At 48.8% G+C, this 22,872-nt stretch overlaps 2 protein-coding genes across 11 annotated transcripts in view; one reads left to right on the plus strand and one right to left on the minus strand.

The window, feature by feature from the left end:
- The window catches only part of PI4K2A (phosphatidylinositol 4-kinase type 2 alpha), a 35,215-nt gene extending 26,484 nt beyond the window's left edge, over nt 1–8,731 (plus strand). The window contains exons 8-9 of one of the 9 annotated variants that reach the window (XR_014826723.1): nt 405–1,581; nt 5,099–6,585. Coding sequence is in view for 1 of the 9 variants with exons in the window: in XM_001929034.7 (XP_001929069.1) it covers nt 405–464; nt 6,015–6,176 (222 nt within the window). In the remaining 8 variants the exon portion in view is untranslated. Of the gene's footprint in view, nt 1–404; nt 2,833–3,073; nt 3,278–3,702 lie in introns of those variants that run through there. The other 8 variants (XR_014826725.1, XR_014826726.1, XR_014826722.1 and 5 more) reach the window with 8 other exon arrangements.
- A 986-nt stretch (nt 8,732–9,717) lies between these two features.
- On the minus strand, nt 9,718–17,466 carry AVPI1 (AVP induced 1). 2 transcript variants are annotated; one of them, XM_001929060.6, is made up of 3 exons: nt 17,362–17,466; nt 11,126–11,422; nt 9,718–10,303 (listed from the first exon to the last, which is right to left on the minus strand). In XM_001929060.6, exons 2-3 carry the CDS (start codon nt 11,410–11,412, stop codon nt 10,144–10,146), a joined length of 447 nt encoding a protein of 148 aa, XP_001929095.1. In that variant the 5' UTR covers nt 11,413–11,422; nt 17,362–17,466; the 3' UTR covers nt 9,718–10,143. The 2 variants fall into 2 exon arrangements, with proteins under 2 accessions (XP_001929095.1, XP_001929094.1); XM_001929059.5 differs by having other exon boundaries at nt 17,012–17,466.
- Between the last annotated feature and the right edge of the window lie 5,406 nt (nt 17,467–22,872).

Raw genomic sequence — 22,872 nt, forward strand, 5'->3', positions numbered from 1 at the left:
CAGAGAAAATGGAAACACCCTTCTGGCTTGTGTTAGCCAGCGAAGAACATTATTCCCCCCTGTGGACAGCAAGACCTAGCTTGGATTGGTTTGAAAAAAATTGGCATCTGTGCTGCATCCCACTGATGTGTATCGTGGGACTATGGCTGCAGTGGACCTGCAGAGCTCATTTTCAAACGGAGCGTGCCTGGGGTTCTTTAGCATTAATGATGAGACTGAGGTCAAGATATTTACTTGTTCTCTATTTCCCCATCTCTGAAACAGGGAGTTCTGGGGTGGCAGTTAACCTCACTAAGCCTTCTAAGCCTCATGAAGGTTTTCTTTACTAGGAAGTTTCTAATTGGAGGAGGAAAGCTGGTTCTGGAAAACTCATGCAGGTTTCCGCTCCTGCCTTTCTTTTGCAGAAAGATCCCGGTTTCGATAGGGGCCAGTTCCATAAGCAGATTGCCGTCATGCGGGGGCAGGTAAGCCTCGGATAGTCCCATCCCTGGGCTCTCTCTGAGAGGGTTATATGCTCATGTTGGGTAAATGCGTAGAGCTTGTGTTGTACACCCATTGCCGTCTATACCGTATATATTTGTGACTCTGCCTTAACACCTGGGGGAGGAAAGGTAGCCGTCCCAAAGCTCCCACCTCTTCCACGGTATCTGGTGCTTGGTGAACCACTTACTATGTGCTTAGCTCTGTGCCAGTTCCTTGCTAGGTTTCTCTGGTGGACTCTGTCCTCAAATTGCTCAAGGCAGGCTGTATGCCTTGGTGGTTAAGAGCTAGGCTCTGGAGTCAGACTTCTGCTTCACCACTTCCTAGCACCATGACCTTGGGCAAGAGCCTCTGCTTCCGCGTTTATAAAATAGGACAGTAATAATACTTTGCAGAGTTGGCCAAAAGTTTACATGAGACATTGTATATCAGGTGTTCAGGAAAAACAATGCCTGGCTCATGGTAAGCACTCAGACGATGGCCAAGGTTACAATTTTTGTCATTACAGTTATAAGTCATATTATTACTTCTTTTTCCATTTCACCTTCAAAGAGAGCCAAGGAAACCCCAGGGCATTGTTGATCTTGCAAAGCATACTAATGAATAACTTGAAAAATTGTCTTAAGACTCTGTAGGACACTGACATTCTGCTTATTAGTTTGACATATTCTTTTTTTGTTTGTTTTTTGTTTTTATTTTGACATATTCTTTTTTTTTTAATAATTTTTTAAATTTTCCCACTGTACAGCAAGGGGGTCAGGTTATCCTTACATGTATACATTACAATTACATTTTTTCCCCCACCCTTTCTTCTGTTGCAACATGAGTATCTAGACAAAGTTCTCAATGCTATTCAGCAGGATCTCCTTGTAAATCTATTCTAAGTTGTGTCTGATAAGCCCAAGCTCCCGATCCCTCCCACTCCCTCCCCCTCCCATCAGGCAGCCACAAGTATTTTGACATATTCTTAAGAGAGCTAGGATGATGGAGTTCCTGTCATGGCTCAGCAGAAACGAATCTAATATCCATGATGATGCAGGTTTGATCCCTGGTCTTGATCAGTGGGTTAAGGATCCAGCATTTCTGTGAGCTGTGGTGTAGGTTGAAGATGTGGCTCGGATCTGGCATTGCTGTGGCTGTGGCTGTGGCCAGCTGCTACAGCTCCTATTTGACCCCTAGCCTGGGAACATCCATGTGCCGTGGGTGCAGCCCTGAAAAAAAAAAGAGAGAGAGAGGGACAGCTAGGATGGCTAGCGGTTAGAGCACAAACTGGTCAGAATGCCTGGTTTGAATCCTGGTTCTGCCACTTACTAGCTATGAGGTCCTGGATGAGTTACTTAATCTGCCCTCTTTTTAGATTCTCCGTCTGTCACATGGGATTAATAACAGCACCTCAAAGGGTTATCATCAGATAAATGATTGAAGTTGGAGTAGTGCTGGTGTGTTGAAGTACTCAATGTGGGTTAGCTCTTTTATTATAATTCTGTACACAGCTTCTCACATCTTTAAACGACAAGAAGGCTTTCTTGGTCGTAATGAAACAGTTACTTCTTTCTACCATCTAGTGAAAAGCTTCTGGTAAGGGCAGCTCTTGAGCTTACTGAGCCTGTTTTCCCTAGAAATGGGACAGACAGAGGTTTTAAAGAGCTGCAGTTATTTTAGTTGCCAGAATACCACTAATGTGGTCTTCCTACATTTCCCAAATAATGTAAGGGCCCAGCTAGGCTGGCAGAATTTTTAGAAACCTTAAAAGCTACATGATGTACTCTGGCATCACGGGGACTCAGCATAAAGGAATAAACTTCTCAAGTTTATGTAGGCTGTACCTCTGTCCCTGTTGTAGTGTCTTCTCTAATCCCTTCCCAACTCCAGTCCCTTGCCAACAGCATAGAAACTTCCTCTCGTTATATTTAGCTAGGGCCCTTATCTAGAGCGGCAAAAGGTGGGATGGGGGTTGTGTGTGGTTGAGAGAGTGCAATTTTAGCTTTCTTTCCATCTTGTGCTCCTTGTCTTTTTTTTTTTTTTTTAGGGCTGTACCTGTGGTATATAGAGGTTCCCAGGCTAGGAGGTCGAATCAGAGCATAGCTGCTGTCCTGCACCACAGCCACAGCAACACCAAGCCCTGTCTGCAACCTATACCACATCTCACGGCAACCCCAGATCCTTGACCCACTGCATGAGGCCAGGGATTGAACCCACATCTTCATGGATACTAGTCGGGTTTGTTACCACTGTGCCATAAGGGGAATTCCATCCATCTAATGTCCTTTGAGGGCCTGTGGCATCTTACAACCTAGAGTGCCTGTTACTAAAACCATAAGGTGCCGTGAGTGTCCAGCTCTTCCTCCTAGCGTGTAAGCAGAAGGAAGTCACAGCCTTCTACCTGCCTGAGCCATAATCGCAGAGTGGGCCGTACAGTGGCTTACAGCCAAAGGGGAAGAATGAGGAGCCCCCAGAAAGATGGAGTTGGGTGATGGAAGTGGTTGTTCAGCATAAAAGCTTCTAACTAGGAGTTATGTAAAGAATGCAAGGTCTGGAGTTCCCGTCGTGGCTCAGTGGTTAACGAATCCGACTAGGAACCATGAGGTTGCAGGTTCGATCCCTGGCCTTGCTCAGTGGGGTAAGGAACCAGCATTGCCGTGAGCTGTAGTGTAGATTGCAGACTTGGCTCAGATCCCACGTTGCTGTGGCTGTGGTGTTGGCTGGCAGCTACAGCTCCGATTTGACCCCTAGCCTGGACCCTCCATATGCCGCGGGAGCGGCCCAAAAAATAAAACAAAACAAAACAAAAAAAAAAGAATGCAAGGTCTGAGGGAAAGCTTCTTTAGGTAACATTTTCAAAGACAGTATTTATATTTTAGCATTATGTGCCTGCTATAAATGAAACATTTCTAATGTCAATAAAGTTGAAAGAGACCAATTATTAGACACACCAATTGTTGCATTTAATTAGCTTTATCTCATATCTCCATATATTATCTACCTGAATATTATCTATCTCACTATATAATTTCTCTGTTTAAAAAAAATTTGTTTTAATTTTTTCCCTTTTTAGGGCCACATCTGTGGCATATGGAGGTGCCCAGGCTAGGGGTTGAATCAGCTGTAGCCACTGGCCTTCAACACAGCCACAGCCACAGATCAACCAGATCTGAGCCATGTCTTCGACCTACACCACAGCTCATGGCAATGCTGGACCCTTAACCCACCGAGCGAGGCCAGGGATCAAACTCGCAACCTCACGGTTCCTAGTCAGATTCGTTTCCTCTGAGCCACTATGAGAATTCCAAATTTCTCTCTTTAGATATATCTGTATTCTCTCTGTAGATAGATAGATTTTGTTTGTTAGTTTTTGGCTAAGTATTTTGAAAGTAAGTTGTAGAGAGTTTGACATTTTACCATAAAGACTTAAGCATGCTCAAGAGATGACTTCTAACCCGAAGAACTAAAGGGGAGCACAGGGAGGCCCAGCCAGGGCAGGTGTAAAATCCTGTCTCGTGAGTTGGATGGTTTCCTGCACAGTCCACCCTAATTCCATTTGAACCTCCTTTTAGTTTTCTGCCCTGGTCTTGTACTCAAGGCTCTTAGAAGCAGTGTAGGGTACTGAGAAATACAATTAAGTAAAAAAGGAGTTAATTACCAGTAGGATCTTCTTCTGATTTCTGAAACCTCTGTTCCAGGTGAATCTCTGCCTCTTTAGGGGCAGCATTTGTAGGCCAAGGATATTTGTGGCTTGAGGGCTGTGTATTGTGTGATTTGGGGGTGCCAACTAGCTTCCCTTCCCGTGTGTCCCTGGCCTGGCTGTGAAAAATCTTCAACATCCAGTGGTTTAAAGAAGGCTGTCCCAGGACTACTTCAGCTTTTGTACTGTCCTCCCAGAGAAGATAAATGATGGTGATTCTGATTTTGACAAGAGGAAGAAAATGTGTTCCTCTGACACATATCTGAAATAATCTGTAAAATACAGACAGTAATTGGTAAGAGCTAAATGCACTGTGGTGTCCTGGAACAGGAGAAAAACAGTACTGGAAGCTAAGTCAGGAGTGTGGTTAATACCAACATTCCAATGTTGATTTCCTAGTTTGGGTAAATGTATCATGGTTATATAAAATGATAAAATTAGGAGACCTTGGGCAAATGGTATATAGGAACTGTACCATCTTTGTAACTTTTCCATTGTAAAATTATTCCAACGTACAAAGAATAATTTCCTGTTTTGGCCACCCCACAGCTTATGGAGTTCCTGGGCCAGCAATCAGATTCGAGCCACACTTGTGACCCATGCCACAGCTGTGGCAGTGCTGGATCCCTAACCCACTGTGCTGGGCCAGGGCTCGAACTTGCATTCCAGTGCTCCAGAGACACCACTAATCCTGCTGCACTGGGAACTCCCAGAGTAAAAATTTTATTTAAAATGATGAAAAGACAGCATGAGAAGGAGAATTCAACTGAAATGGCTTTGTGTGTGTGTGTGTGTGTGTGTGTGTGTGTGTGTGTGTGCGCGCGCGCACGCGCGCGCTTTTTAGGGCCAAACTTGCGTTATATATGAAAGTTCCCAAGCTAGGGGTCTAATCAGAGCTGTAGCCACTGGCCTATGCCACAGCCACAGCAACGCCAGATTTGAGCCACTTCTGCGACCTACACCACAGCTCATGGCAATGCCAGATCCTTAACCCAGTGAGTGAGGCCAGGGATCGAACCTGCATCCTCATGGATTCTAGTCAGATTCGTTTCCCCTGCACCACAACAGGAACCACGGAATACATTTTTTAACTGCTTGTTTCTAATCCCTTAAATTATTAACTGATCCCATACTCTTGGGCGTTTATGTCATTTTCACTGTTATAAAAAATACTGCACTGTATTGATTGAAACTAAGTGTTTTGTGCACCTCAGTGATTGTTTCCTTAGTCTTTAAAAACAGAGTTGCTGAGTCAGAGGCCTGTTCACTTTTAAGCCTTTATGGTTCACTTGCCTTTCTGAAAACTCCCATGATCCAGCTCCTCATCCACTCCCCAACTCTGAGTCATTGTCGTCTTCTGTATCTTTATTACCTAGAAGGGCAAAAAAGAGGAGGTATTTGTTTTCATTTGTATTTTTCAAACAAATGGAGAAGTTTCCATTTTCTCTATATTGTCCACTGACATTCTTATTTTTGGAAATAGCCTATTGGCACAACTTTCCATTAGTATATTGGGGTTTTTTTTGTTTTGTTTTTTTGTCTTTTTGTCTTTTCAAGGGCCACTCCCGTGGCATATGGAGGTTCCCAGGCTAGGGGTCTAACCAGAGCTGTAGCCACCGGCCTACGCCAGAGCCACAGCAACACTGAATCCTTGACTCACTGAGCAAGGGCAGGGATCGAACCTGCAACCTCACGCTTCCTAGGCGGATTCCTTAACCACTGCGTCATGATGGGAACTCCTTATTGTTTATTTTTGTATTGATTTATGTGAGCACTCTACCTGCACATCTCCTTCGGAGGCAGACCAGAATGCCTAGGCCTTGCCTCACTGATCTTATTTTTCCCACTGCAGATCCTAAATCTGAGCCAGGCTCTGAAAGACAACAAGAGTCCCCTGCACCTCGTCCAGATGCCACCTGTGATTGTCGAGACGGCCCGTTCCCACCAGCGGTCTGCTAGCGAGTCCTACACGCAGAGCTTTCAGAGTCGGAAGCCCTTCTTTTCGTGGTGGTAGCCTCAGAGGCAAATGAAGGCATATTGTCTGAGACTTGGGCCAGGAGGAAGCCTGGGGAGCGGGTTGCAGGAAAAGCCAGAGAAGCTTATGGAGAGCAGTGCCCTTCAGAGCCCTCCCTGTCTGCTTGCCACCCTCCTCAGAGCTTTCCCAAGCACAGGGAGAAGCACAATCAGTGGGACAGTGTGTGCTGTTGGGCCCTTCTGAGTGCTGGGACGGGCTGGCACTCAGGGCGTGTAGTCCACATGCCCAGAAGGAGCATCTCCCTTCCAGCATCCCTGGGGGGCAGGCTGGGAAACTCCCTCCCTCCCTGACACCCTGCTCTGTTGCTATTCCTCATTATATTCTGCATCAGAAGGAAAAAAAAAAAACAAAAAAAAACAAAAAACAAATATAAATACCAGTAGCAAAACCCAGGCAGTTTTTCAGACCCTCTCACGTCAGAAACCGCTGATCGAGACCTATATTTGCATGGACCCAGACATTCAGGTGCCTCGTGGTTCCTTACTCCCCAGGACCAAGGCAGCTGGGTGACTTGCTGGCAGCACTGGGACAGACAGAAGGCACACAGCCCTGTGGGTTTCTTTTCCTTTCTTTTTTTTGGTCTTTTTAGGGCCTCACCTGAGGCATATGGACGTTTCCAGGCTAGAGGTCAAATTGGAGCTACAGCTGCCGGCCACAGCCACATCACATCCCAGCTGCATCTGCGACCTATACCACAGCTCACTGCAACGCCAGATCCTTAACCCACTAAGGCTAGGGGTCGAACCTGCAACCTCATGGTTCCTAGTCAGATTCATTTCTGCTGTGCCACGATGGGAACTCCCTGCCCTGTAGGTTCCTGCCGGGGCTTCTTCCCCTTCTCTCACCAGTGCGATATGCGGACTCCAACCACAGTTCTCCCCGCGGGGAGACTGGCTCTAGAGCTCCCAGCAGTGTTAAAGGGATTGTGTAGATGGCCTTTGCTCCCTGCCCTGCTAGGGACCCTACTTCTCTAGTCCAGGCCTGCAGCTTGCTTGTCACTCAGGCAAAAGCAGGGGGGAGGAAGCTGACCCCCTAGCCTGCAGAAGTGATCCATTCCACCTAAGGGTATGTTGGGAGCTGTAATGGTCTGTGGGTGAACTTATCCCAGCCTTGCTTCCTGAACCCTTGGTCCTAGCCAAAAGTGATAGACTCGCCCAGTCCACTGATTTCTTCCTGTTACTTTAGATATTTTTTTTCTCTGCTCTTGTGACTTAGAGGTTCCATTCTGGGGTCTGGAGTGGCTCTTGGTGAGAGTTCTGGGGTGGGGCTCAGCTCCTAAGAGGCAAGGATACTAGGTCCTTGGACTTCTTTTTATGCTACCACTGCTGCTTGGTGGAGGTAACAAGACTTGTACTCTGCCTCCTAATTGGAAGTGTCCCTTTGCTCCCTGACTTCTTATTCCAGGCCAGTTTTTCCATGGCTTCTTGAGCAAGGTGGGGTCCAAAGGAGGGAGGCCTTCACACTGGCCCCCAGGGCCAGCCCAGCCCAGTGTGCATCTTCTTGCTTCCCTGTCTCTTTCCCCTCAGCTGTCCCCCTTTGCCAGCTGTCCGAGTCCTTTCTACACCAAAGCAAAGAATGGCCTCAGCGGGGAGTAAAGAAGGTGCCCTGTGGTTAAGGGGCCCCCCGGTGCTACTGGACATTTCAAGCTGCCGGAGCCCTGGGGTTGGTCAGTCAGCCTTGGAAAGAAACTATCTTGACAGTTTGAAAAACAACCAAAGAAAGGGAGCGAGGACTACGGCTGCGTGCCCTCCGCTTGCCAGCTCCCGCCGTGCAGGAAGCAGAGCAGAGATGTGCAGCCCTCGTGTCAGCTGGGCCAGGCTGGTTGCCTTCCACGCTGGCCCCAGGAGCCCGCTTATCCTGGGCTTCCACCCAGCTGATGAGAAGAGCCTCTGGAAGCCAGATGCGAATGCCCTGTAGATGGAGGCCCAGCCCTGACAATCCTTTTGAGCCGACCCGAACTCTGGCCTTGGGGACCATGCTTGCGAGAAGACAGGAACAGCAGGGCTCCCAGAGGCTGAAGGGAACCCGTGTGTTTAACTCTCCACCGACATCTGTGTGCAAACGTGTTGGTAAAGCGCCCCACCTGGCTGTCCCGAGAGAGCCTGAGCCGTGTTAAGAGCCCTGTTGCTTCCCCCTCCAGGCAGATCTGCACGTTGCCCTCATTCAGACCAGCTCTGAGACGAGAAGGAAACTGGGTCCAACATAAGAGGGAGCTGGTTCCAGTCCTGGCAGGTGAAAGAGTGTGGGGCATCCTTTCCTGGCCCATCTCCACTCTCCTTGAAGCCTGTACTCAGGTTGCCTTGAATGTGGACTTTGGGAGAGCCAGGGCCCAGAGAACCAGAGCAGGCTTCCAGGTGGCACTCGTGGAATGGCCTGGCCCTCTGCCTGCCATAAGCTCTGTCCCCAGTGTCAGGGAGTAGAGGCTGGGCTGTGAGAGTGCTGCCGCCTCTGTATTGTTCTTCTAATGCACTGTAGAAATTGTATGTAATGTATTTAAATCAATGCAGATGTATGAATAACAAGTCCAATTCTGACCTTTTTTGTCAAGTTTTCTTTGGTGGAGGGAAGACGAGGTCGAATGCAGTCTTAAGGACAAAGAACCCTGTGTTGCATGGAATTGCTGAGCTATGGCCCCTGAGTCTCTTTACCTCTAGTAGAGGAAGGTACAGGTTCCCTAATCTCATGTGACACCAACACGAGCGGAACCTGCACTGCTGTGAAGCTATTTGTATTCATCATGTAGCCCTCTGACCGTGAATATTTGTTGCAGAAATAGTCGTGTTTTGTTTTGAGATGGTTCCCCAATAGAGATTATACAGTATTTGCACTGACTACTTTCTGAAAGCCGAAAAAGTCCAAAGTCCAAAATCCTCTAGCCCCACAGGTTTGTGATAAGGAATGTGGACTGGCATCTCTTCTTGGCCACGAGAGGGCAGCCCTGCCCTGTGTGCGCATCACTGCGCACTCCGGAGCGCTTTGAACCCTGGCTTCTTTCAGTGGTGAGTAATCAAGCAGATAGGTTGAGTGCGGAGGGGAGCTGAATACTAATAAGCACATAGTAGGCTTCTTTTGAGCCAAGACCAGAATAGTAGTCAAAACTCCTCACCCTCAGGGTTTTCAGGCTCTAGAAAACCTCACTAATGCAAGAGGCTTGAGAACGACTGGTACACCTGTTAAGCTACCCCAGGACAGTGGGTGCTCAGGGATGAAGCCAGCTGAGGAGCTGGCACTCACTACACTGACTACAGACTCATCCAGCCCCGAGACCCACTGCCCACTATGCAGGGCTGACTGTAATAGCCTCCCCCTCCTAAAGCTGGCTAGGGGTCAAGAGCCCTCTCTCCTCTCCTCAGACCAGGACTGCCTGCAGAAAGGCTTCCATGTCGCCTTCCAAGCTGACAGCCTCTGAAAAAAGAGGCTCCTTCCTGGGAACAGCCTGTCTCTGCAATGAGCCCAGTGCCTCACCCCCAGCTCCAAAATATCCATTTCAGGATTTTCTCCTGTGACAGACTCACATAGCTCTTGATGCAAATGGTTTTATTTTGCCACTTCAACCACATTTTAAGGGGTGTGGGACAGGCTGCTGGACCATGGGGTGCTGTAGTAGCAGGAGGGTTAGTAGCAGGAGTGTTGAGATGCTGTCTGTCACTTGACTCCCAGGGGAATATCATGCAGCCCAGGTATAGTGTTAAACTGGGAAGGGCTGAGGCAGCAACTGTCACCGTTCTTCCTCAGTCTGGTGAGGAATGGGTCCCACCTAGCAGCTCAGTGGAAGCCTCCAGTCCTGTTCTGACTCAAGCAGACCAGTGGCCACAGGGTTGCATTTACTTGAGTGGGGCTGTCTGCCTCAACTCTCTTCCAAGAATTCTTCACCTCTTCAGGCCCTTTGGCAAAAGTCCCTGTGAATCCTGGGGAAGATAGAGCTGTCTCCAGCCCCTTCCCCGGCTCAGTGTCTGATCTGATGGAGGTAGCCTGTGGGACCCGGCTTCCCCCAGTTCCGGCGGATCCTGGCACTGGTCCTCCGAGAGTTCAGATACTGCTCGCTGGAAGCCGTCTCCGTGGCACTGCTCTGAGGGTTGGCCAGTGGAGCGTGGGGCTCTGGGATTCTGTAGGGAACAAGCATGTGTTAAGCCAATAGGAAGGATAGAATCAGAACTGGAGAGATTCTGGTCATGGCGAACTATTAAAACACAGTTCAGGAGTTCCTGTGGTGGCTCAGTGGTTAACGAATCTGACTAGGAACGATGAGGTTGCAGGTTCGATCCCTGGCCTTGCTCAGTGGATTAAGGATCCAGCGCTGCCGTGAGCTGTGGTGTACGTTGCAGACGTGGTTCGGATCCCACGTTGCTATGGCTGTAGTGTAGGCCGGCAGCTACAGCTCCAATTAGATCCTTAGCCTGGGAACCTCCATATGCCATGAGAGTGGCCCAAGAAATGCAAAAAGACAAAAACAAAAAACCAAAAACAAAAAAATACAGCTCAGGGCCAAATGAGACCAGGGCTCTGGTCTCGTCTGTCTCTGCCTCCAAGAGCTGTATGACAAGGCAAAGCTTTCAGAGTTGGACTAGCTCAGGGGTGTGACCCTCACCATTTCTCCAACTTCTTCGTTACCTGTTCAACAAAAGTAAATAGGATTTTTTTCCCTTTCAAATAGTAGTCCTTCCCACCTGGTAGAGAACCCCAGTGGCACTGAAAGGACCCAGGCACCCCTTCCTACGGAGTTCATAGGGTCATAGGGTGACTCCAGTATTAAGAGCCATCTTTTAAGTGCCAACCATGCGGGAGGCGCTCTGTAGACCTTATAACAACCCCAGTGGGAGGGACTTCATGGCGAGGCCAGGTTAGTGGCTCCAGGCCACCCAGCCAGGAAGTGGAGCGGGCATCACTAGTGCTCTCCCCACCTCAGCCCTCCAGCCACAAGGGCCTACCTGAGCCGGCTGCAGTGGTGCAGCGAGTGGTCCAGGGGCTTCTGCCGAGGAGGCCTCTTCCTGCGCAGCCTCTTCAAGGCCTCCGCCACGCGCTGGTCCCCTGCGCACTCCCAGATGATCTGTGCCCGTTCCTCTGCCAGCTGATCCCCGCTGCGCTGAAACAGGCCCTGGATCTGCAGCAGTTCAGCATCCTGGAAGATGTTGGCTGAGGCCTGCTTGCGGCCCCGGGCCTCTGTCGGGGCCTGCCAGGGGGGCGGCTCACTCACCACAGAGGCGGGGGTGCCCATCCTGGGTGCTCTGAGGAAGGAGCGTGGAAGAATGTCAGCAGCTTGGCAGACCCATCCCAAATCCAGGGGCCCTGGCTAATGCAAGGGCTTCCGGCGTTTCTATTCTCCAGGAGCCAAAGTGGAGTAAGTCTTGACTTAACAATCACTGTGAGGAGTTCCCATTGTGGCGCAGTGGTTAACGAACCCGACCAGGAACGATGAGGTTGTGTGTTCGATCCCTGCCCTTGCTTAGTGGGTTAAGGATCTGGTGTTGCCCGATGAGGTTGTGTGTTCGATCCCTGCCCTTGCTTAGTGGGTTAAGGATCTGGCGTTGTCGTGAGCTGTGGTGTAGGTTGCAGACGTGGCTTGGATCCCACATTGCCGTGGCTGTGGCGTAGGCCAGCAGCTACAGCTCCAATTGGACCCGTAGCCTGGGAACCTCCATATTCCACAGGTGCAGCCCTAAAAAGACAAAAAAATTTAAGAAATAAAATGCAGCTGATGACCACTTCTCAGGCTCGTTGTAAGGATTAAATGGGTCTAGTATGGTTTCAGGTACCCAATGAGAGCTAAATAAATGCCAACACCCCTCTTTGTGGTCTCCTTGACTTTACACTTGGGTCAGGGGACATGGGCACACAGGAGTGTGATATGGACGCTCCTTTTCCTCCAAGCAGGCTGGCCTGAGCCAGCTGCCTGTGCTCGCTCCACCCTTCACAGCCCTGGGCCTAACGGGGAAGGCCTGGTTGCTAAGTCAGACCTGTTCCACAACTAGCTACAGAGATAGGTCAACCAGTGACCAACCTAAAGAGATGGAAAAGTCAAAGTTAAAATGTATTTAACTTGGAGTTCCCGGTGTGGCTCAGCCATAACGAACCTTTACCCATGAGGACATGGGTTTGATCCCTGGCCTTGCTCAGTGGGTTAAGGATCCCGCATTGTTGTGGCTGTAGCTGTAGCTCCAATTCAACCCCTAGCCTAAAAAGCAAAATAAAATACATAAAATAAATAAAACAAACCTCCAGGAGACTTTCAGACAAATTAACTTCATAAAAATTGTGCTTTTTATCTGGAAAATGGGGATTTTATTATTTATTTATTTATTTTTTTTTTAGGGCCACAGGTGCAGCATAGGGAAGTTCTCAGGCTAGGGGCTGAATTGGAGCTGGAGCCGCCAGCTTACACCACAGCCACAGCAACGCTGGATCCTTAACCCACTGAACATGGCTAGGGATCAAACCTGCATTCTCATGGATACTAGCTGGGTTCATTTCTGCTGAACCACAATGGGAACTCCAAAAATGGGAATTTTAAAGTATGCCTCTCCTCAGGCACAATTATGGGAATCCAGGGAATGCAGTTAAGAGCTAATATGTATGGTAAATTAAACCCCCAGAGGTGGATGATATGAATATACTGTGACCAGAAAACAACCTGCACCAAGTAACACTTTCAGGCTGACAAAGAGAAATAAAAACTATGAGGTGTCTATTCTGTATCAGCAATAGGCATGGTATCACTTCACCCTCAAAACAGTTCTTAGGGGAGTTCCCGCTGTGGCACAGTGGGTTAAGAATCTGACTGCAGCAGCTCGGGTTGCCTTTATTCCTAGGCTGGTGCAGTGATTTAAAGGATCCAGCATTGCTGCAACTACAGCATAGTTTGCAGCTGCAGCTCGGATTCAATCCCTGGCCCAGGAACTTCCATATGCCTTGGGTACAGCCATTAAAAAAAAAAAGGAGTTCCTTTTGTGGCTCAGCAGTTAATGAACCCAACTAAGATCTATGAGGATTTGGGTTCAATCCCTGGCCTCACTCAGTAGGTTAAGGATCTGGCACTACTGTGAGCTGTGGTGTAGGTCACAGACATGACTCAGATCCGGCATAGCTGTGGCCGTGACGTAGGCTGGTGGCTACACCTCCAATTCGACCCCTAGCTGGGAACTTCCATATGCTGTGAGTGAGGCCCTAAAATAGCAAAAAAAAAAAAAAAAACAAATAAAACAAAATAAAAACAACAACAACAACAAAAAAAAAACAAAAAAAAAACAAAAAAAATTAAAACAAGAAAAAACAGTTCTTAGGAATCAGGCACTTTTTTTTTTTTTTTTTTTTTTTCTGCTTTTTAGGGCCATATCAGCAGCATATAGAAGTTTCCAGGCTAGGGGTCAAATCAGAGCTACAGCTGCCAGCCTACACCACAGCCACAGCAATGCCAGATCCTCAACCTACTAAGCGATGCTAGGGATCAAACCCGCATCCTCATGGATAGTTGTTGGGTTCATTACCACTGAGCCATGAGGGGAACTCCAGGAATCAGGCACTATCATCCTTATCCCAGTTCACAGAGGCACCAAGGGAAGCTGAGATATGAGTACCCATGGTCCAGGCAAGGCCAGAGCCTGGTCTAAGTGGCCGCAGCCTAAGATTTTAAACCACGCAGTTGCCCCCACAGCCAGGCAGCTCAAAGCACATTTCTTCCCATCATTTCTGTGAGGACTGTTTCATGATTCTCGACTAATTCATAAAGCAGGAAAGTCACCACTGGTTAGGGAAGAAGAACAAAAAAAGGAAAGAGAAAGAAAGAGGGAGGGAGGGAAGGAGGAAGGAAAGAAGGAAGAAAGAGGAAGAACAAAGTCCTACGCACAGGCAGGAGTGAGGTGGTGGAATTTATTTTAATCTTTCCCCTAGTGTCAGAGCTGTTTACTGGGTGACGGGCTGGCCCAGCCATGAAGCCTCGAACCTGTGGCACTCTGAAGAGGAAGATCCCCAGCTTCCGCAGAAGAAATCTGGAACTGCAACCCCGCCTAATGTACAGAACATGGCTTATGAGTCAGTTCTGAGCCCTAGTTCGGCCACTCACCAGCTGAGAGGCCCTGGGCACTTTACGTGGCCTCTGTGAGCCTGTTGCCCTCTTAACTTCTGAAAGAACAAGTTGATGCTTATGGCCTCCGAGGGCGTGTGCTCATGGTGGGAGTCAATGATTCCATGACGAAGCTAGGTCCATACAGAAGCAGAGATGGGTTTGCTTGCCTGCCAGGGCCTAGGTGCCACATGTGTGGACAGGTCTGGCTGATTTAGGGGCCAAGGAACTCCCCACCCAGCAGCTCCCCTTTTGTGCCCTCATCAGTCTTCCCTGGAGACCCTCACTGTTGTGCTGCTGTGGGCAGTTGGGTTAGGGTCTGGTAGAAGAGAGAAGCCACTGCTCTGCTGCATCCTAGGCTGGCTACGGTCAAGCCTGGGACAGACTCCAAGCAGATCTGGGTGGTAGGAGAAGGCGGACAGTCCTTCTCTTACACTCAGGCAATCTTACCCTCCCTTCAGAGAAGAGAGCAATGGGATCAAACAGCAGCGCTGCCTCAGGGAGGAAATGGCTCAGAGCCTGCCTTCCCAGGTGGTCCCAGCAGCCTCCTGCCTCCAACTGTAACAAGTTACAGTTACAGTGAGTTACAAATGCACCAACAAGGAACCATCGGGGAGAGTCTGAGCCTGCAGCCTCAGTCACATCCTCCATGAACCGGGGGGTGGGAGGGACCTGGCATCTCTGGATTTTGAAGCCCCTCACTCTTGGTTCTGCTTCCCACCCTGGAATTCAGACAGCAGAGCGAGGCTCGGAGGAAGAGTCAGTGGATTTGACATAGGATTAGAGAGTAAACTGGGAGAAAACTGAATCAGAACCCTTTTATTAACAGATTTCCTGTCTCATTCAGGGTGTTACCGCCCCACTAATTTCCTGGATGAGACCTGAATCTAGGGAAGTCAGTGTATTCTTGAACAATGGTACTTTTTTAAGTGGGAAAATGAAACCATGAAGCTATTAAAAGATTATAAATGGATCTTTCATTTCAGAGCTGACATAAAAGATAAGCATGGGTCTGTGAGCAAATGAGTAAAGACTAATTGCAAAATACTTCAATTTGACCTGAACTGGCTTGCAGATGAATTCCCAAAGGAAATATCAAATGTTGAGAATGAAGTTCAACTCGTTTTGAAACAGTAATAAATGAACTATAGAGCTTCTAACAAAGAAATACATTTAAAATGTGACTCATCCTGCACTAGATTTGCAGTATATAAATATGGTGCTCAGCTGAGCGTTCTTTTAAGTTATGCATCTCAGTTCAGATACCTGTTCTCATGGTGTCCCTGGGAGGTGCAGGGGACTACAACAGGCACAACACACTTGGGTGACCTGGGTGGCAAGTGGGCCCTTACTCAGCTCACCCCCTTCAGATAACGCTGGTGACAGAAATAATCTGTAACCGGAGGCCAAGGGCCTCTTAGAAAAAGAACTGGAGGCTCTGGCCCAAGGCCTAAACCAACACTTGTGGCCTTGGCCTGCTTCCCGGCACAAACATGCCCCTGGACAGCAGCCAAAATCAGTGGCTCCTTCAAGCAAGAGGCCCAGTCCAAATGGCCGTGTGGGGGCCCCCCACTGGGCCTAGTTCAGCAAGGTACACATATAGGACACACACTGGCCTCCAAATCTGTGTCCCAGGAGGTGACGAAAGGAAACAGGTCCTTCTCCCAGATCGATTCTCAGATATGACCTGGAAGTAAACTCCCTCTAGATCTAGGAATAATTCTTTTCAAGAGTTCAAGAACCTTGAATTCTGGCTGTGCCACTGATAACTGGGGTGAGTGTGGCAGGCCTCCACTTCCCCTGCCGCAGTTTGCTCCTCATCAAAATGGTGAGAATAAATAACCTTTAAGGGGCCAGGGAGATAAAGTATGCAAAAGTTTGCATCCCGGGAGTTCCGTGGTGGCTCAGTGGTTAACAAATCCGACTAGGAACCATGAGGTTGCAGGTTCGATCCCTGGCCTTGCTCGGTGGGTTGGGGATCCATGAGCTGTGGTGTAGGTTGCAGACTCGTCTTGGATCCTGTGTTGCTGTGGCTGTGGCATAGGCTGGCGCCCCTACAGCTCCGATCAGACCCCTAGCCTGGGAACCTCCATATGCCACGGGAGCGGCCCAAGAAATGGCAAAAAGACAGGAAAAAAAAAATTTCCATCCCATACATCACATCATCATGAATGAATGATGTAAAGGAAAGGCTGTTTAACCACCAGGGGATTATAGAATCATTGCCATTTGCATCCTCACCATCCTCATAAAACTCCCTCAAAGAGCCTTTAGTCTTGAGAGAAGAGGGTAAAGGGAGATGGATTCATCCGTGGACTTTTAAATCACAGCTGCCATTGAGGCAGCTTGCTCTCTGTCAAGTGCAGAACAGCACTTCCTGAGGAGTAACATTTTTAATTCTCACAAAACTCCTACGAGGAGTCATTGTTATTACACCCATTTTACAGATGAGAAAGCTGAGCTCAGAAAGGTTAAGTAACTTCCCAAAGTCACACAGGTGGTAGGTGAAGAGCCTGGGATGCGAACGTGAGTCTGAGCCCAAAGCCCACGCTCTCCACCACTGCTATTTTTGTTCCTGCCAGATGGCTGACGAGGTCTTCCGAGGGAGGAAGGACTCAGGAGGCTTTGAAACCTCTTAGAGCCTGCTATCTGATTCTGTGGGTTTGAAAGGCACAAGGATCCAAAGTCGGGTCTCCCAAGCTAGCCTCTGTGACCTCGGCCCTCCACGGCCCCACGGGGGGTTAGAACGATTACTCACCACGCTGAAGGGCAGCAACGACAGACCTCAAATCGCAAGTTAAAATGCGCCCACTCTAACCCCTTCCCCTTCGAAGGGGTGGGCGCAGCTCTGGGCTTCCTGCCGCGACGGTGCTCACAAGGACCAGGCGGCGTTCATGAACAGGATGAGAGCTTGGGAGGGGGTGTCCTGGCCGAGGTCACATGGCGACATTCCCTGCGCGGGTCGGCCCCCGGGGCTCAGACGTGGCAGCTTCGCACAACGACGCGCCCTAAGTGGACCTGGGGTTTCGGGTCCCTCCTGCACCCTTGCTCTGACGGCGCGCCCACCCACTTCCACCGCAGCGCGAGGCAGGCTGCCGACCTACGTACCTGGCCGCCCAAGGCGGGCCACCTCGGTCACAGCCGCGGCTCCCCGGAGAAAGCGCTCCCTAGTTCCAGAACAGCCAATCCTGAGCCGAGCCTTGGTGTGAGCTCCCGGCGAGCCTTCCAAAATCGAACGCGAAGACTCCGCGAGCCAATCAGTGGAGATAGAGGGATGAGAGGCGTGGCCCTACTCCTCCCCCTTCCCTCCGCTGGCCTCGAAACTCCAGTGCGAAGAAGCCCCCGGTCCAATCAGCGACGCAGCGGCAGCGAGGGGCGTGTCCTGGGGCTCTCTCTCCCCGCCCTCGGCTGCCCTCACGCCGCGCCCGGAGGTGCTCCCTTCATTGACGTCAGTCCTCGGGGAGAGCGTGGTTTTGCTGGCTGGGGAGTGGGGGCGGGGCCGCATTCCAGTCCCGGGGTGCGGCAAGGGCTGGCCCAGCTGGGTACACGTGACGGGTGCACCCCTCCCCTGGGAATGAAGCCAATAAGCCCGGCGCGGGATTCCTTGCGGCTCGTGGCCCTCCGCAAATAGACTTGCAGCTACTTAAACTCAACAGCAGACCACTTGGTATTCTGGCTTGAGTTTTGAGGGAGAGGAAGAGTCAGCGCGGTAGTCAGACCTTGGGCTTCAAAGCCAGAATGTCGTGAGTTTGAATCTTCAATCAGCTGTGCAACCTTGGGCCAGTAGCCTAAATGAGAGGCTATTAAAAAGGTTTTATTCATTCATTCGACAGTGGTCTATTAGGGACCCACCCTGTCGGAGTTTCTTGACTTGCAGTGAACTGGAGACACCTTTAATAAGCCTTGTCCTGGGGGAATTTACAGTTTAGTCAAGGAGGCTAACATTTATTATTATTTTATTTATTTATTTATTTTTGGTCTGTTTGTCTTTTTTAGAGCTGCACTCGCAACACATGGAGGTTCCCAGGCTAAGGGTCCAGTCGGAGCTGTGGCCACCGGCCTAGGCCACAGCCAAGGCAACACGGGATCCTAGCATTGTCTGCGACCTTACTCCACAGCGCACTGCAACGCCGATCCTTAACCCACTGAACAGGGCCAGAGATCGAACCCAAGTCCTCATGGATGCTAGTTGGGTTTGCTAACCGCTGAGCCAAGATGGGAACTCCAGAGGCTGACATTTATAAACCTAAAATATTGAGTGTGACTATGATTGTGATACACATTATGGCTCTGAGAGGGTAAAATGAAGGAACCTAAGCTCCTTTGGGGAGGTCCTAGAAGGCAGAAGTAATACTTCAGCTGAGATATGGAGGAGCTGCAATTGGTCACAGGATGAGGAGTGGGTCTGGGAAAAGCCTATAAGGAAAAGAGTACACGCTAAGGCCAGGAGGTAGCCAGTCTCAAAAGGACTTGAAATGAGGCCTAGATAAGGCCAACAAGGGAGAGAGAGGTGGGAAGCCAGAAGCAGAAGCAGGCAGTGAAGTTTCCATTTGAATAGCATTATATGTGTTTATTTACTAGATCTTTTCTAGCACTTACTATGTACCAGTAATGCCAGTCAGCACTTTACAAATAGTAGCTCATTTCATCCTTTTGACAAATTTGTGTTTTTAGAAATTCACTTTGGCTGCAGCTTGAAATGTGGCTTGGGGGGGCAGGAGTGGTGGCAGAGTATCCAGTAGGCCCTTGATAAGTGTTTGTTTACTTGGTTTGAAGATGAGTAGTTGTGCACGGGTTCAAAAATAGTCACAAAGGGCACCTGGGAATAGGCAGCCAGACTTGTTGTCACTTCGAAGCTGACCTTAATAGTCATTTGAGTTCTATTCTGTAGAAGTTCTGAAAAAAAAAGTTCTTACTGTTTGATAAGAGCCAGCACACCAAGGAGTTCTCTGGTGGCCTAGTGGGTAAGGATGCAGTGTTGTCACTGCTGTGGCTTGGGTCACTGCTGTGGCATGGGTTCGATCCTTGGCCTGGGAATTTTTGCCTGTCGCAGGTGCAGCCAAGAACTAGCACACTGGGATTTGTAGGGCCTTTTCTGCAGGGTAGAGGTTAGGTTTGGGCGATGTTCCTCATCGCATGGCCTCCAGTTCCTCTCTCTGCCCTGCACAAAACATTATTAGCAAGAGCTTTGCTGTCATTTAAAAGGTTTTAACTTTGTTTTTCCTGAAGCCCTGTGGAAACATAGAAACGAACAAAGAAATTAGCAATATTTATCTCCAATAGAGTGGCTCAGTGGTTAACGAATCCAACTAGGAATCATGACGTTGCAGGTTCCATCCCTGGCCTTGCTCAGTGGGTTAAGGATCTGGTGTTGCCGTGAGCTGTGGTGTAGGCCGGTAGCTGTAGCTCCAATTAGACCCCTAGCCTGGGAATCTCCATATGCCGTGGGAGTGGCCCTAGAAAAGGCAAAAAGACCAAAAAAAAGAAAGAAAGTATCACTGCAAAGCCTTTCAGCCAACTGCGGGGCTGGGTACTGCACTGACTTTTAAATTAGGAGGCTGGGTTTCTGAACCAGGAGCTCCCTCAACCCCATTCTCAGCAATAGGAAGGCCAGACGCTTGCCATATCAGTTCTTGGAGTGCCTAGGAATTCTGATGCCCTGAGCTCAGCTGAGCATACCAGGGTAGGAATTGGGAACTTGTGGCTTCTGGGTCAGATGTGACTAAGGCTGGGTGGAGGATATCTGGTGTCTCTAAACATTTTTGCAGGCATGTGACACTTGTGCGCTGACCACATCATGGAACCGTTTCTATTGTTACAGCTTTATGAGTCAATATTTCTGATGGAAAGATGAGGCACTTCATAGTTGTGTGGGCCGTTCAGGAGTGCAGGAATCTGGGGTCCACAGATTGCATCTGGGATCCACTCCCCCACAGGGCCTTGTTTAGAGAAGGCCTGCTCTGGGGAATGGGGCCCTGTAGTGCAGGCCAAGACTCTGTTTAACCGGGGATCAGATTAAGGTGAGGCAAGTGGATGCTGTACTTAAAGGGGGGCCAAAAACCTCAGTAATCAAGATAAATATTTTAGGGAGTTCCCGTCGTGGCGCAGTGGTTAACGAATCCGACTAGGAACCATGAGGTTGTGGGTTCGGTCCCTGCCCTTGCTCAGTGGGTTAACGATCCGGCCTTGCTGTGAGCTGTGGTGTAGGTTGCAGACGTGGCTCGGATCCCGCGTTGCTGTGTCTCTGGCATAGGCCGATGGCTACAGCTCTGATTCGACCCCTAGCCTGGGAACCTCCATATGCCGTGGGAGCGGCCCAAAGAAATAGCAAAAAAAGACAAAAAAAAAAAAAAAAAAAAAAAAAAGATAAATATTTTAGATGTGCTTAGAATTCTTAGGTCTTGGAGGAGTTCCCATCGTGGCTCAGCGGTTAACGAATCCGACTAGGAACCATGAGGTTGCGGGTTTGGTCCCTGCCCTTGCTCAGTGGGTTAACGATCCGGTGTTGCCGTGAGCTGTGGTGTAGGTTGCAGACGTGGCTCGGATCCCACGTTGCTGTGGCTCTGGCGTAGGCCGGCGGCTACAGCTCTGATTAGACCTCTAGCCTGGGAACCTCCATATGCCATGGGAGCGGCCCAAGAAATGGCAAAAAGACAAAAAAAAAAAAAAAAAAAAAAAAACCTTAGGTCTTAGTAAGGCAACTTACTACAGCCCTCTTCTCTGAGCTTACAACCTGAACATGCTGAAAATAGCAAAGTCTCACAGGCAAATGGTGCATTGTAGAAACATTTTGTAAAAATACACCATTCATGTAAATTAGAATTCAAGGTCGGTGCTGTTATGGGTTTGCTTGGGCTGTCACAACAAAACACCACAGATTGGGTGGCTTAACAACAGAAATTTATTTTCTCACAGCTCTGGAGGCTGGCAAGTCCAAGATGAAGGTGGCAGCCAATTTGGTTTCTGGTGAGGGCTGTCTTCCCGGCTTGCAAACAGGGCCTGCTCACTGTGTTCTCACGTGGCAGAGAGAGAGAGAGAAGAGAGCTCTCAGTGTGTCTCCTTCTAAGGACACTAATCTTATCAGATCAGGGCTCCACACTCATTTGACCTTAATTACTTCCTTACTCCAAATAGAGTCACATTAGAGGTTAGAGCTCCAACATATGAATTTGAGGGACACAATTCAGTCCATAGCAAGTATGAACTCGTGGTTTTTAAAATATAGATCAGTAGAGGAGTTCCCATTGTGGCGCAGCAGAAATGAATCCAACTAGGAACCATGAGGTTGTGGGTTTGATCCCTGGCTTCGCTCAGTGGGTTGAGGATCTGGGGTTTCCGTGAGCTGTGGTGTAGGTTGTAGACACGGCTTGGATCCTGTGTTGCTGTGGCTATGGTGTAGGCTGGCAGCTATAGCTCCTATTCCACCCCTAACCTACGAACTTCAACAGCTCCGATTTGACCCCTAGCCTGGGACCCCTATGCCACAGCAGCGGCCCTAGAAAAGCAGCCCTAAAAATACAAAAAAAGACAAAAAAAAAAAAAAAAAACCATTTAGCACCAGTTATTGATTTCTCAATGCCATTTTCCACAAAGGGAACCACGGCCCCTTGGAAAGATGATTAGTTCTACCACTGGCGTTGAGAAAGTTCAAGGTGATTCTGGAGCATCTTATGCTGGAAAGCAAGGAAGTACTCAACGAATGATGGAGATGTGTCAAAAGGACCAGGAGTCCATGTATAAGCCAAAGGGGGAGCATCAAAATGAACTAGGACAGAGTTCCCGCTGTGGCACAGTGGGTTAAGAATGTAATTGCAATGGCTTGGGTTGCTGTGGAAGTGCAGGTTCAATCCCTGGCCCAGAGCACATGGGTTAAAACACCTGGGGTTGCAGCGTAGGTCACAGCTGTGGCTCAGATTCAATTCCTGCCTGGGAACTTCCATATGCTGTGGGTACGGCCATAAAACAAACAAAAACAAAACTAAAACAGTAGCACATTATAACTCAATGAGTAAAATAAGACTATTAAGTTCATAGTAATATAAATCAATGAATAAGTAAACAAAGAAGAAAAAGCCCTTCCTTATAGTAGGATACCAGCTAATAAATGTAGAAGGAGGAGTTCCCGTCCTTGCACAGTGGTTAACGAACCCGACTAGGAACCATGAGGTTGCAGGTTCGATCCCTCTCCTTGCTCAGTGGGTTAACGATCCGGTGTTGCTGTGAGCTGTGGTGTAGGTCACAGACGCAGCTCGGATCCCATGTTGCTGTGGCTCTGGTGTAGGCTGGCAGCTACAGCTCCGATTAGACCCCTAGCCTGGGAACCTCCATATGCCGTGGGAGCAGCCCAAGAAATGGCAAAAAGACCAAAAAAAAAAAAAAATGTAGAAGGAATGATGCACTAATGGTGACTAAAACAGCCATGTGACCAATTACAAAAACAAGGACTGTAGTAGTTTTGCATATTTTATGTTATGTATATATGGGGTTTTTGTACATACTAACCTTTTTTTCCTCCCTCTTTCCATCTTCATTTAACACGTAAGTTGTTGGAAGTTAATGTTACAGTTTAGTCTTCAGGTAACTGTATTTGAGGACTGTGACAAAATCTGAGGTTTTTTT

Source organism: Sus scrofa, chromosome 14 (genome assembly GCF_054392235.1).
Source record: "Sus scrofa isolate SSC_HxYL_T2T_F1_AM1 chromosome 14, Sscrofa_HxYL_maternal_Yorkshire_Landrace_v2.0, whole genome shotgun sequence".
NCBI classification, from domain to species: Eukaryota; Metazoa; Chordata; class Mammalia; order Artiodactyla; family Suidae; genus Sus; species Sus scrofa.

What these genes read in the sequence shown, in the direction of transcription:
- AVPI1 (XM_001929060.6), bottom strand. Translation starts at nt 11,412, where the DNA reads ATGGGCACCCCCGCCTCTGTGGTGAGTGAGCCGCCCCCCTGGCAGGCC. An exon ending in CACCACTGCAGCCGGCTCAG is followed by an intron (nt 10,304 to 11,125) that starts GTAGGCCCTTGT and finishes TGTTCCCTACAG; the next exon opens with AATCCCAGAGCCCCACGCTC.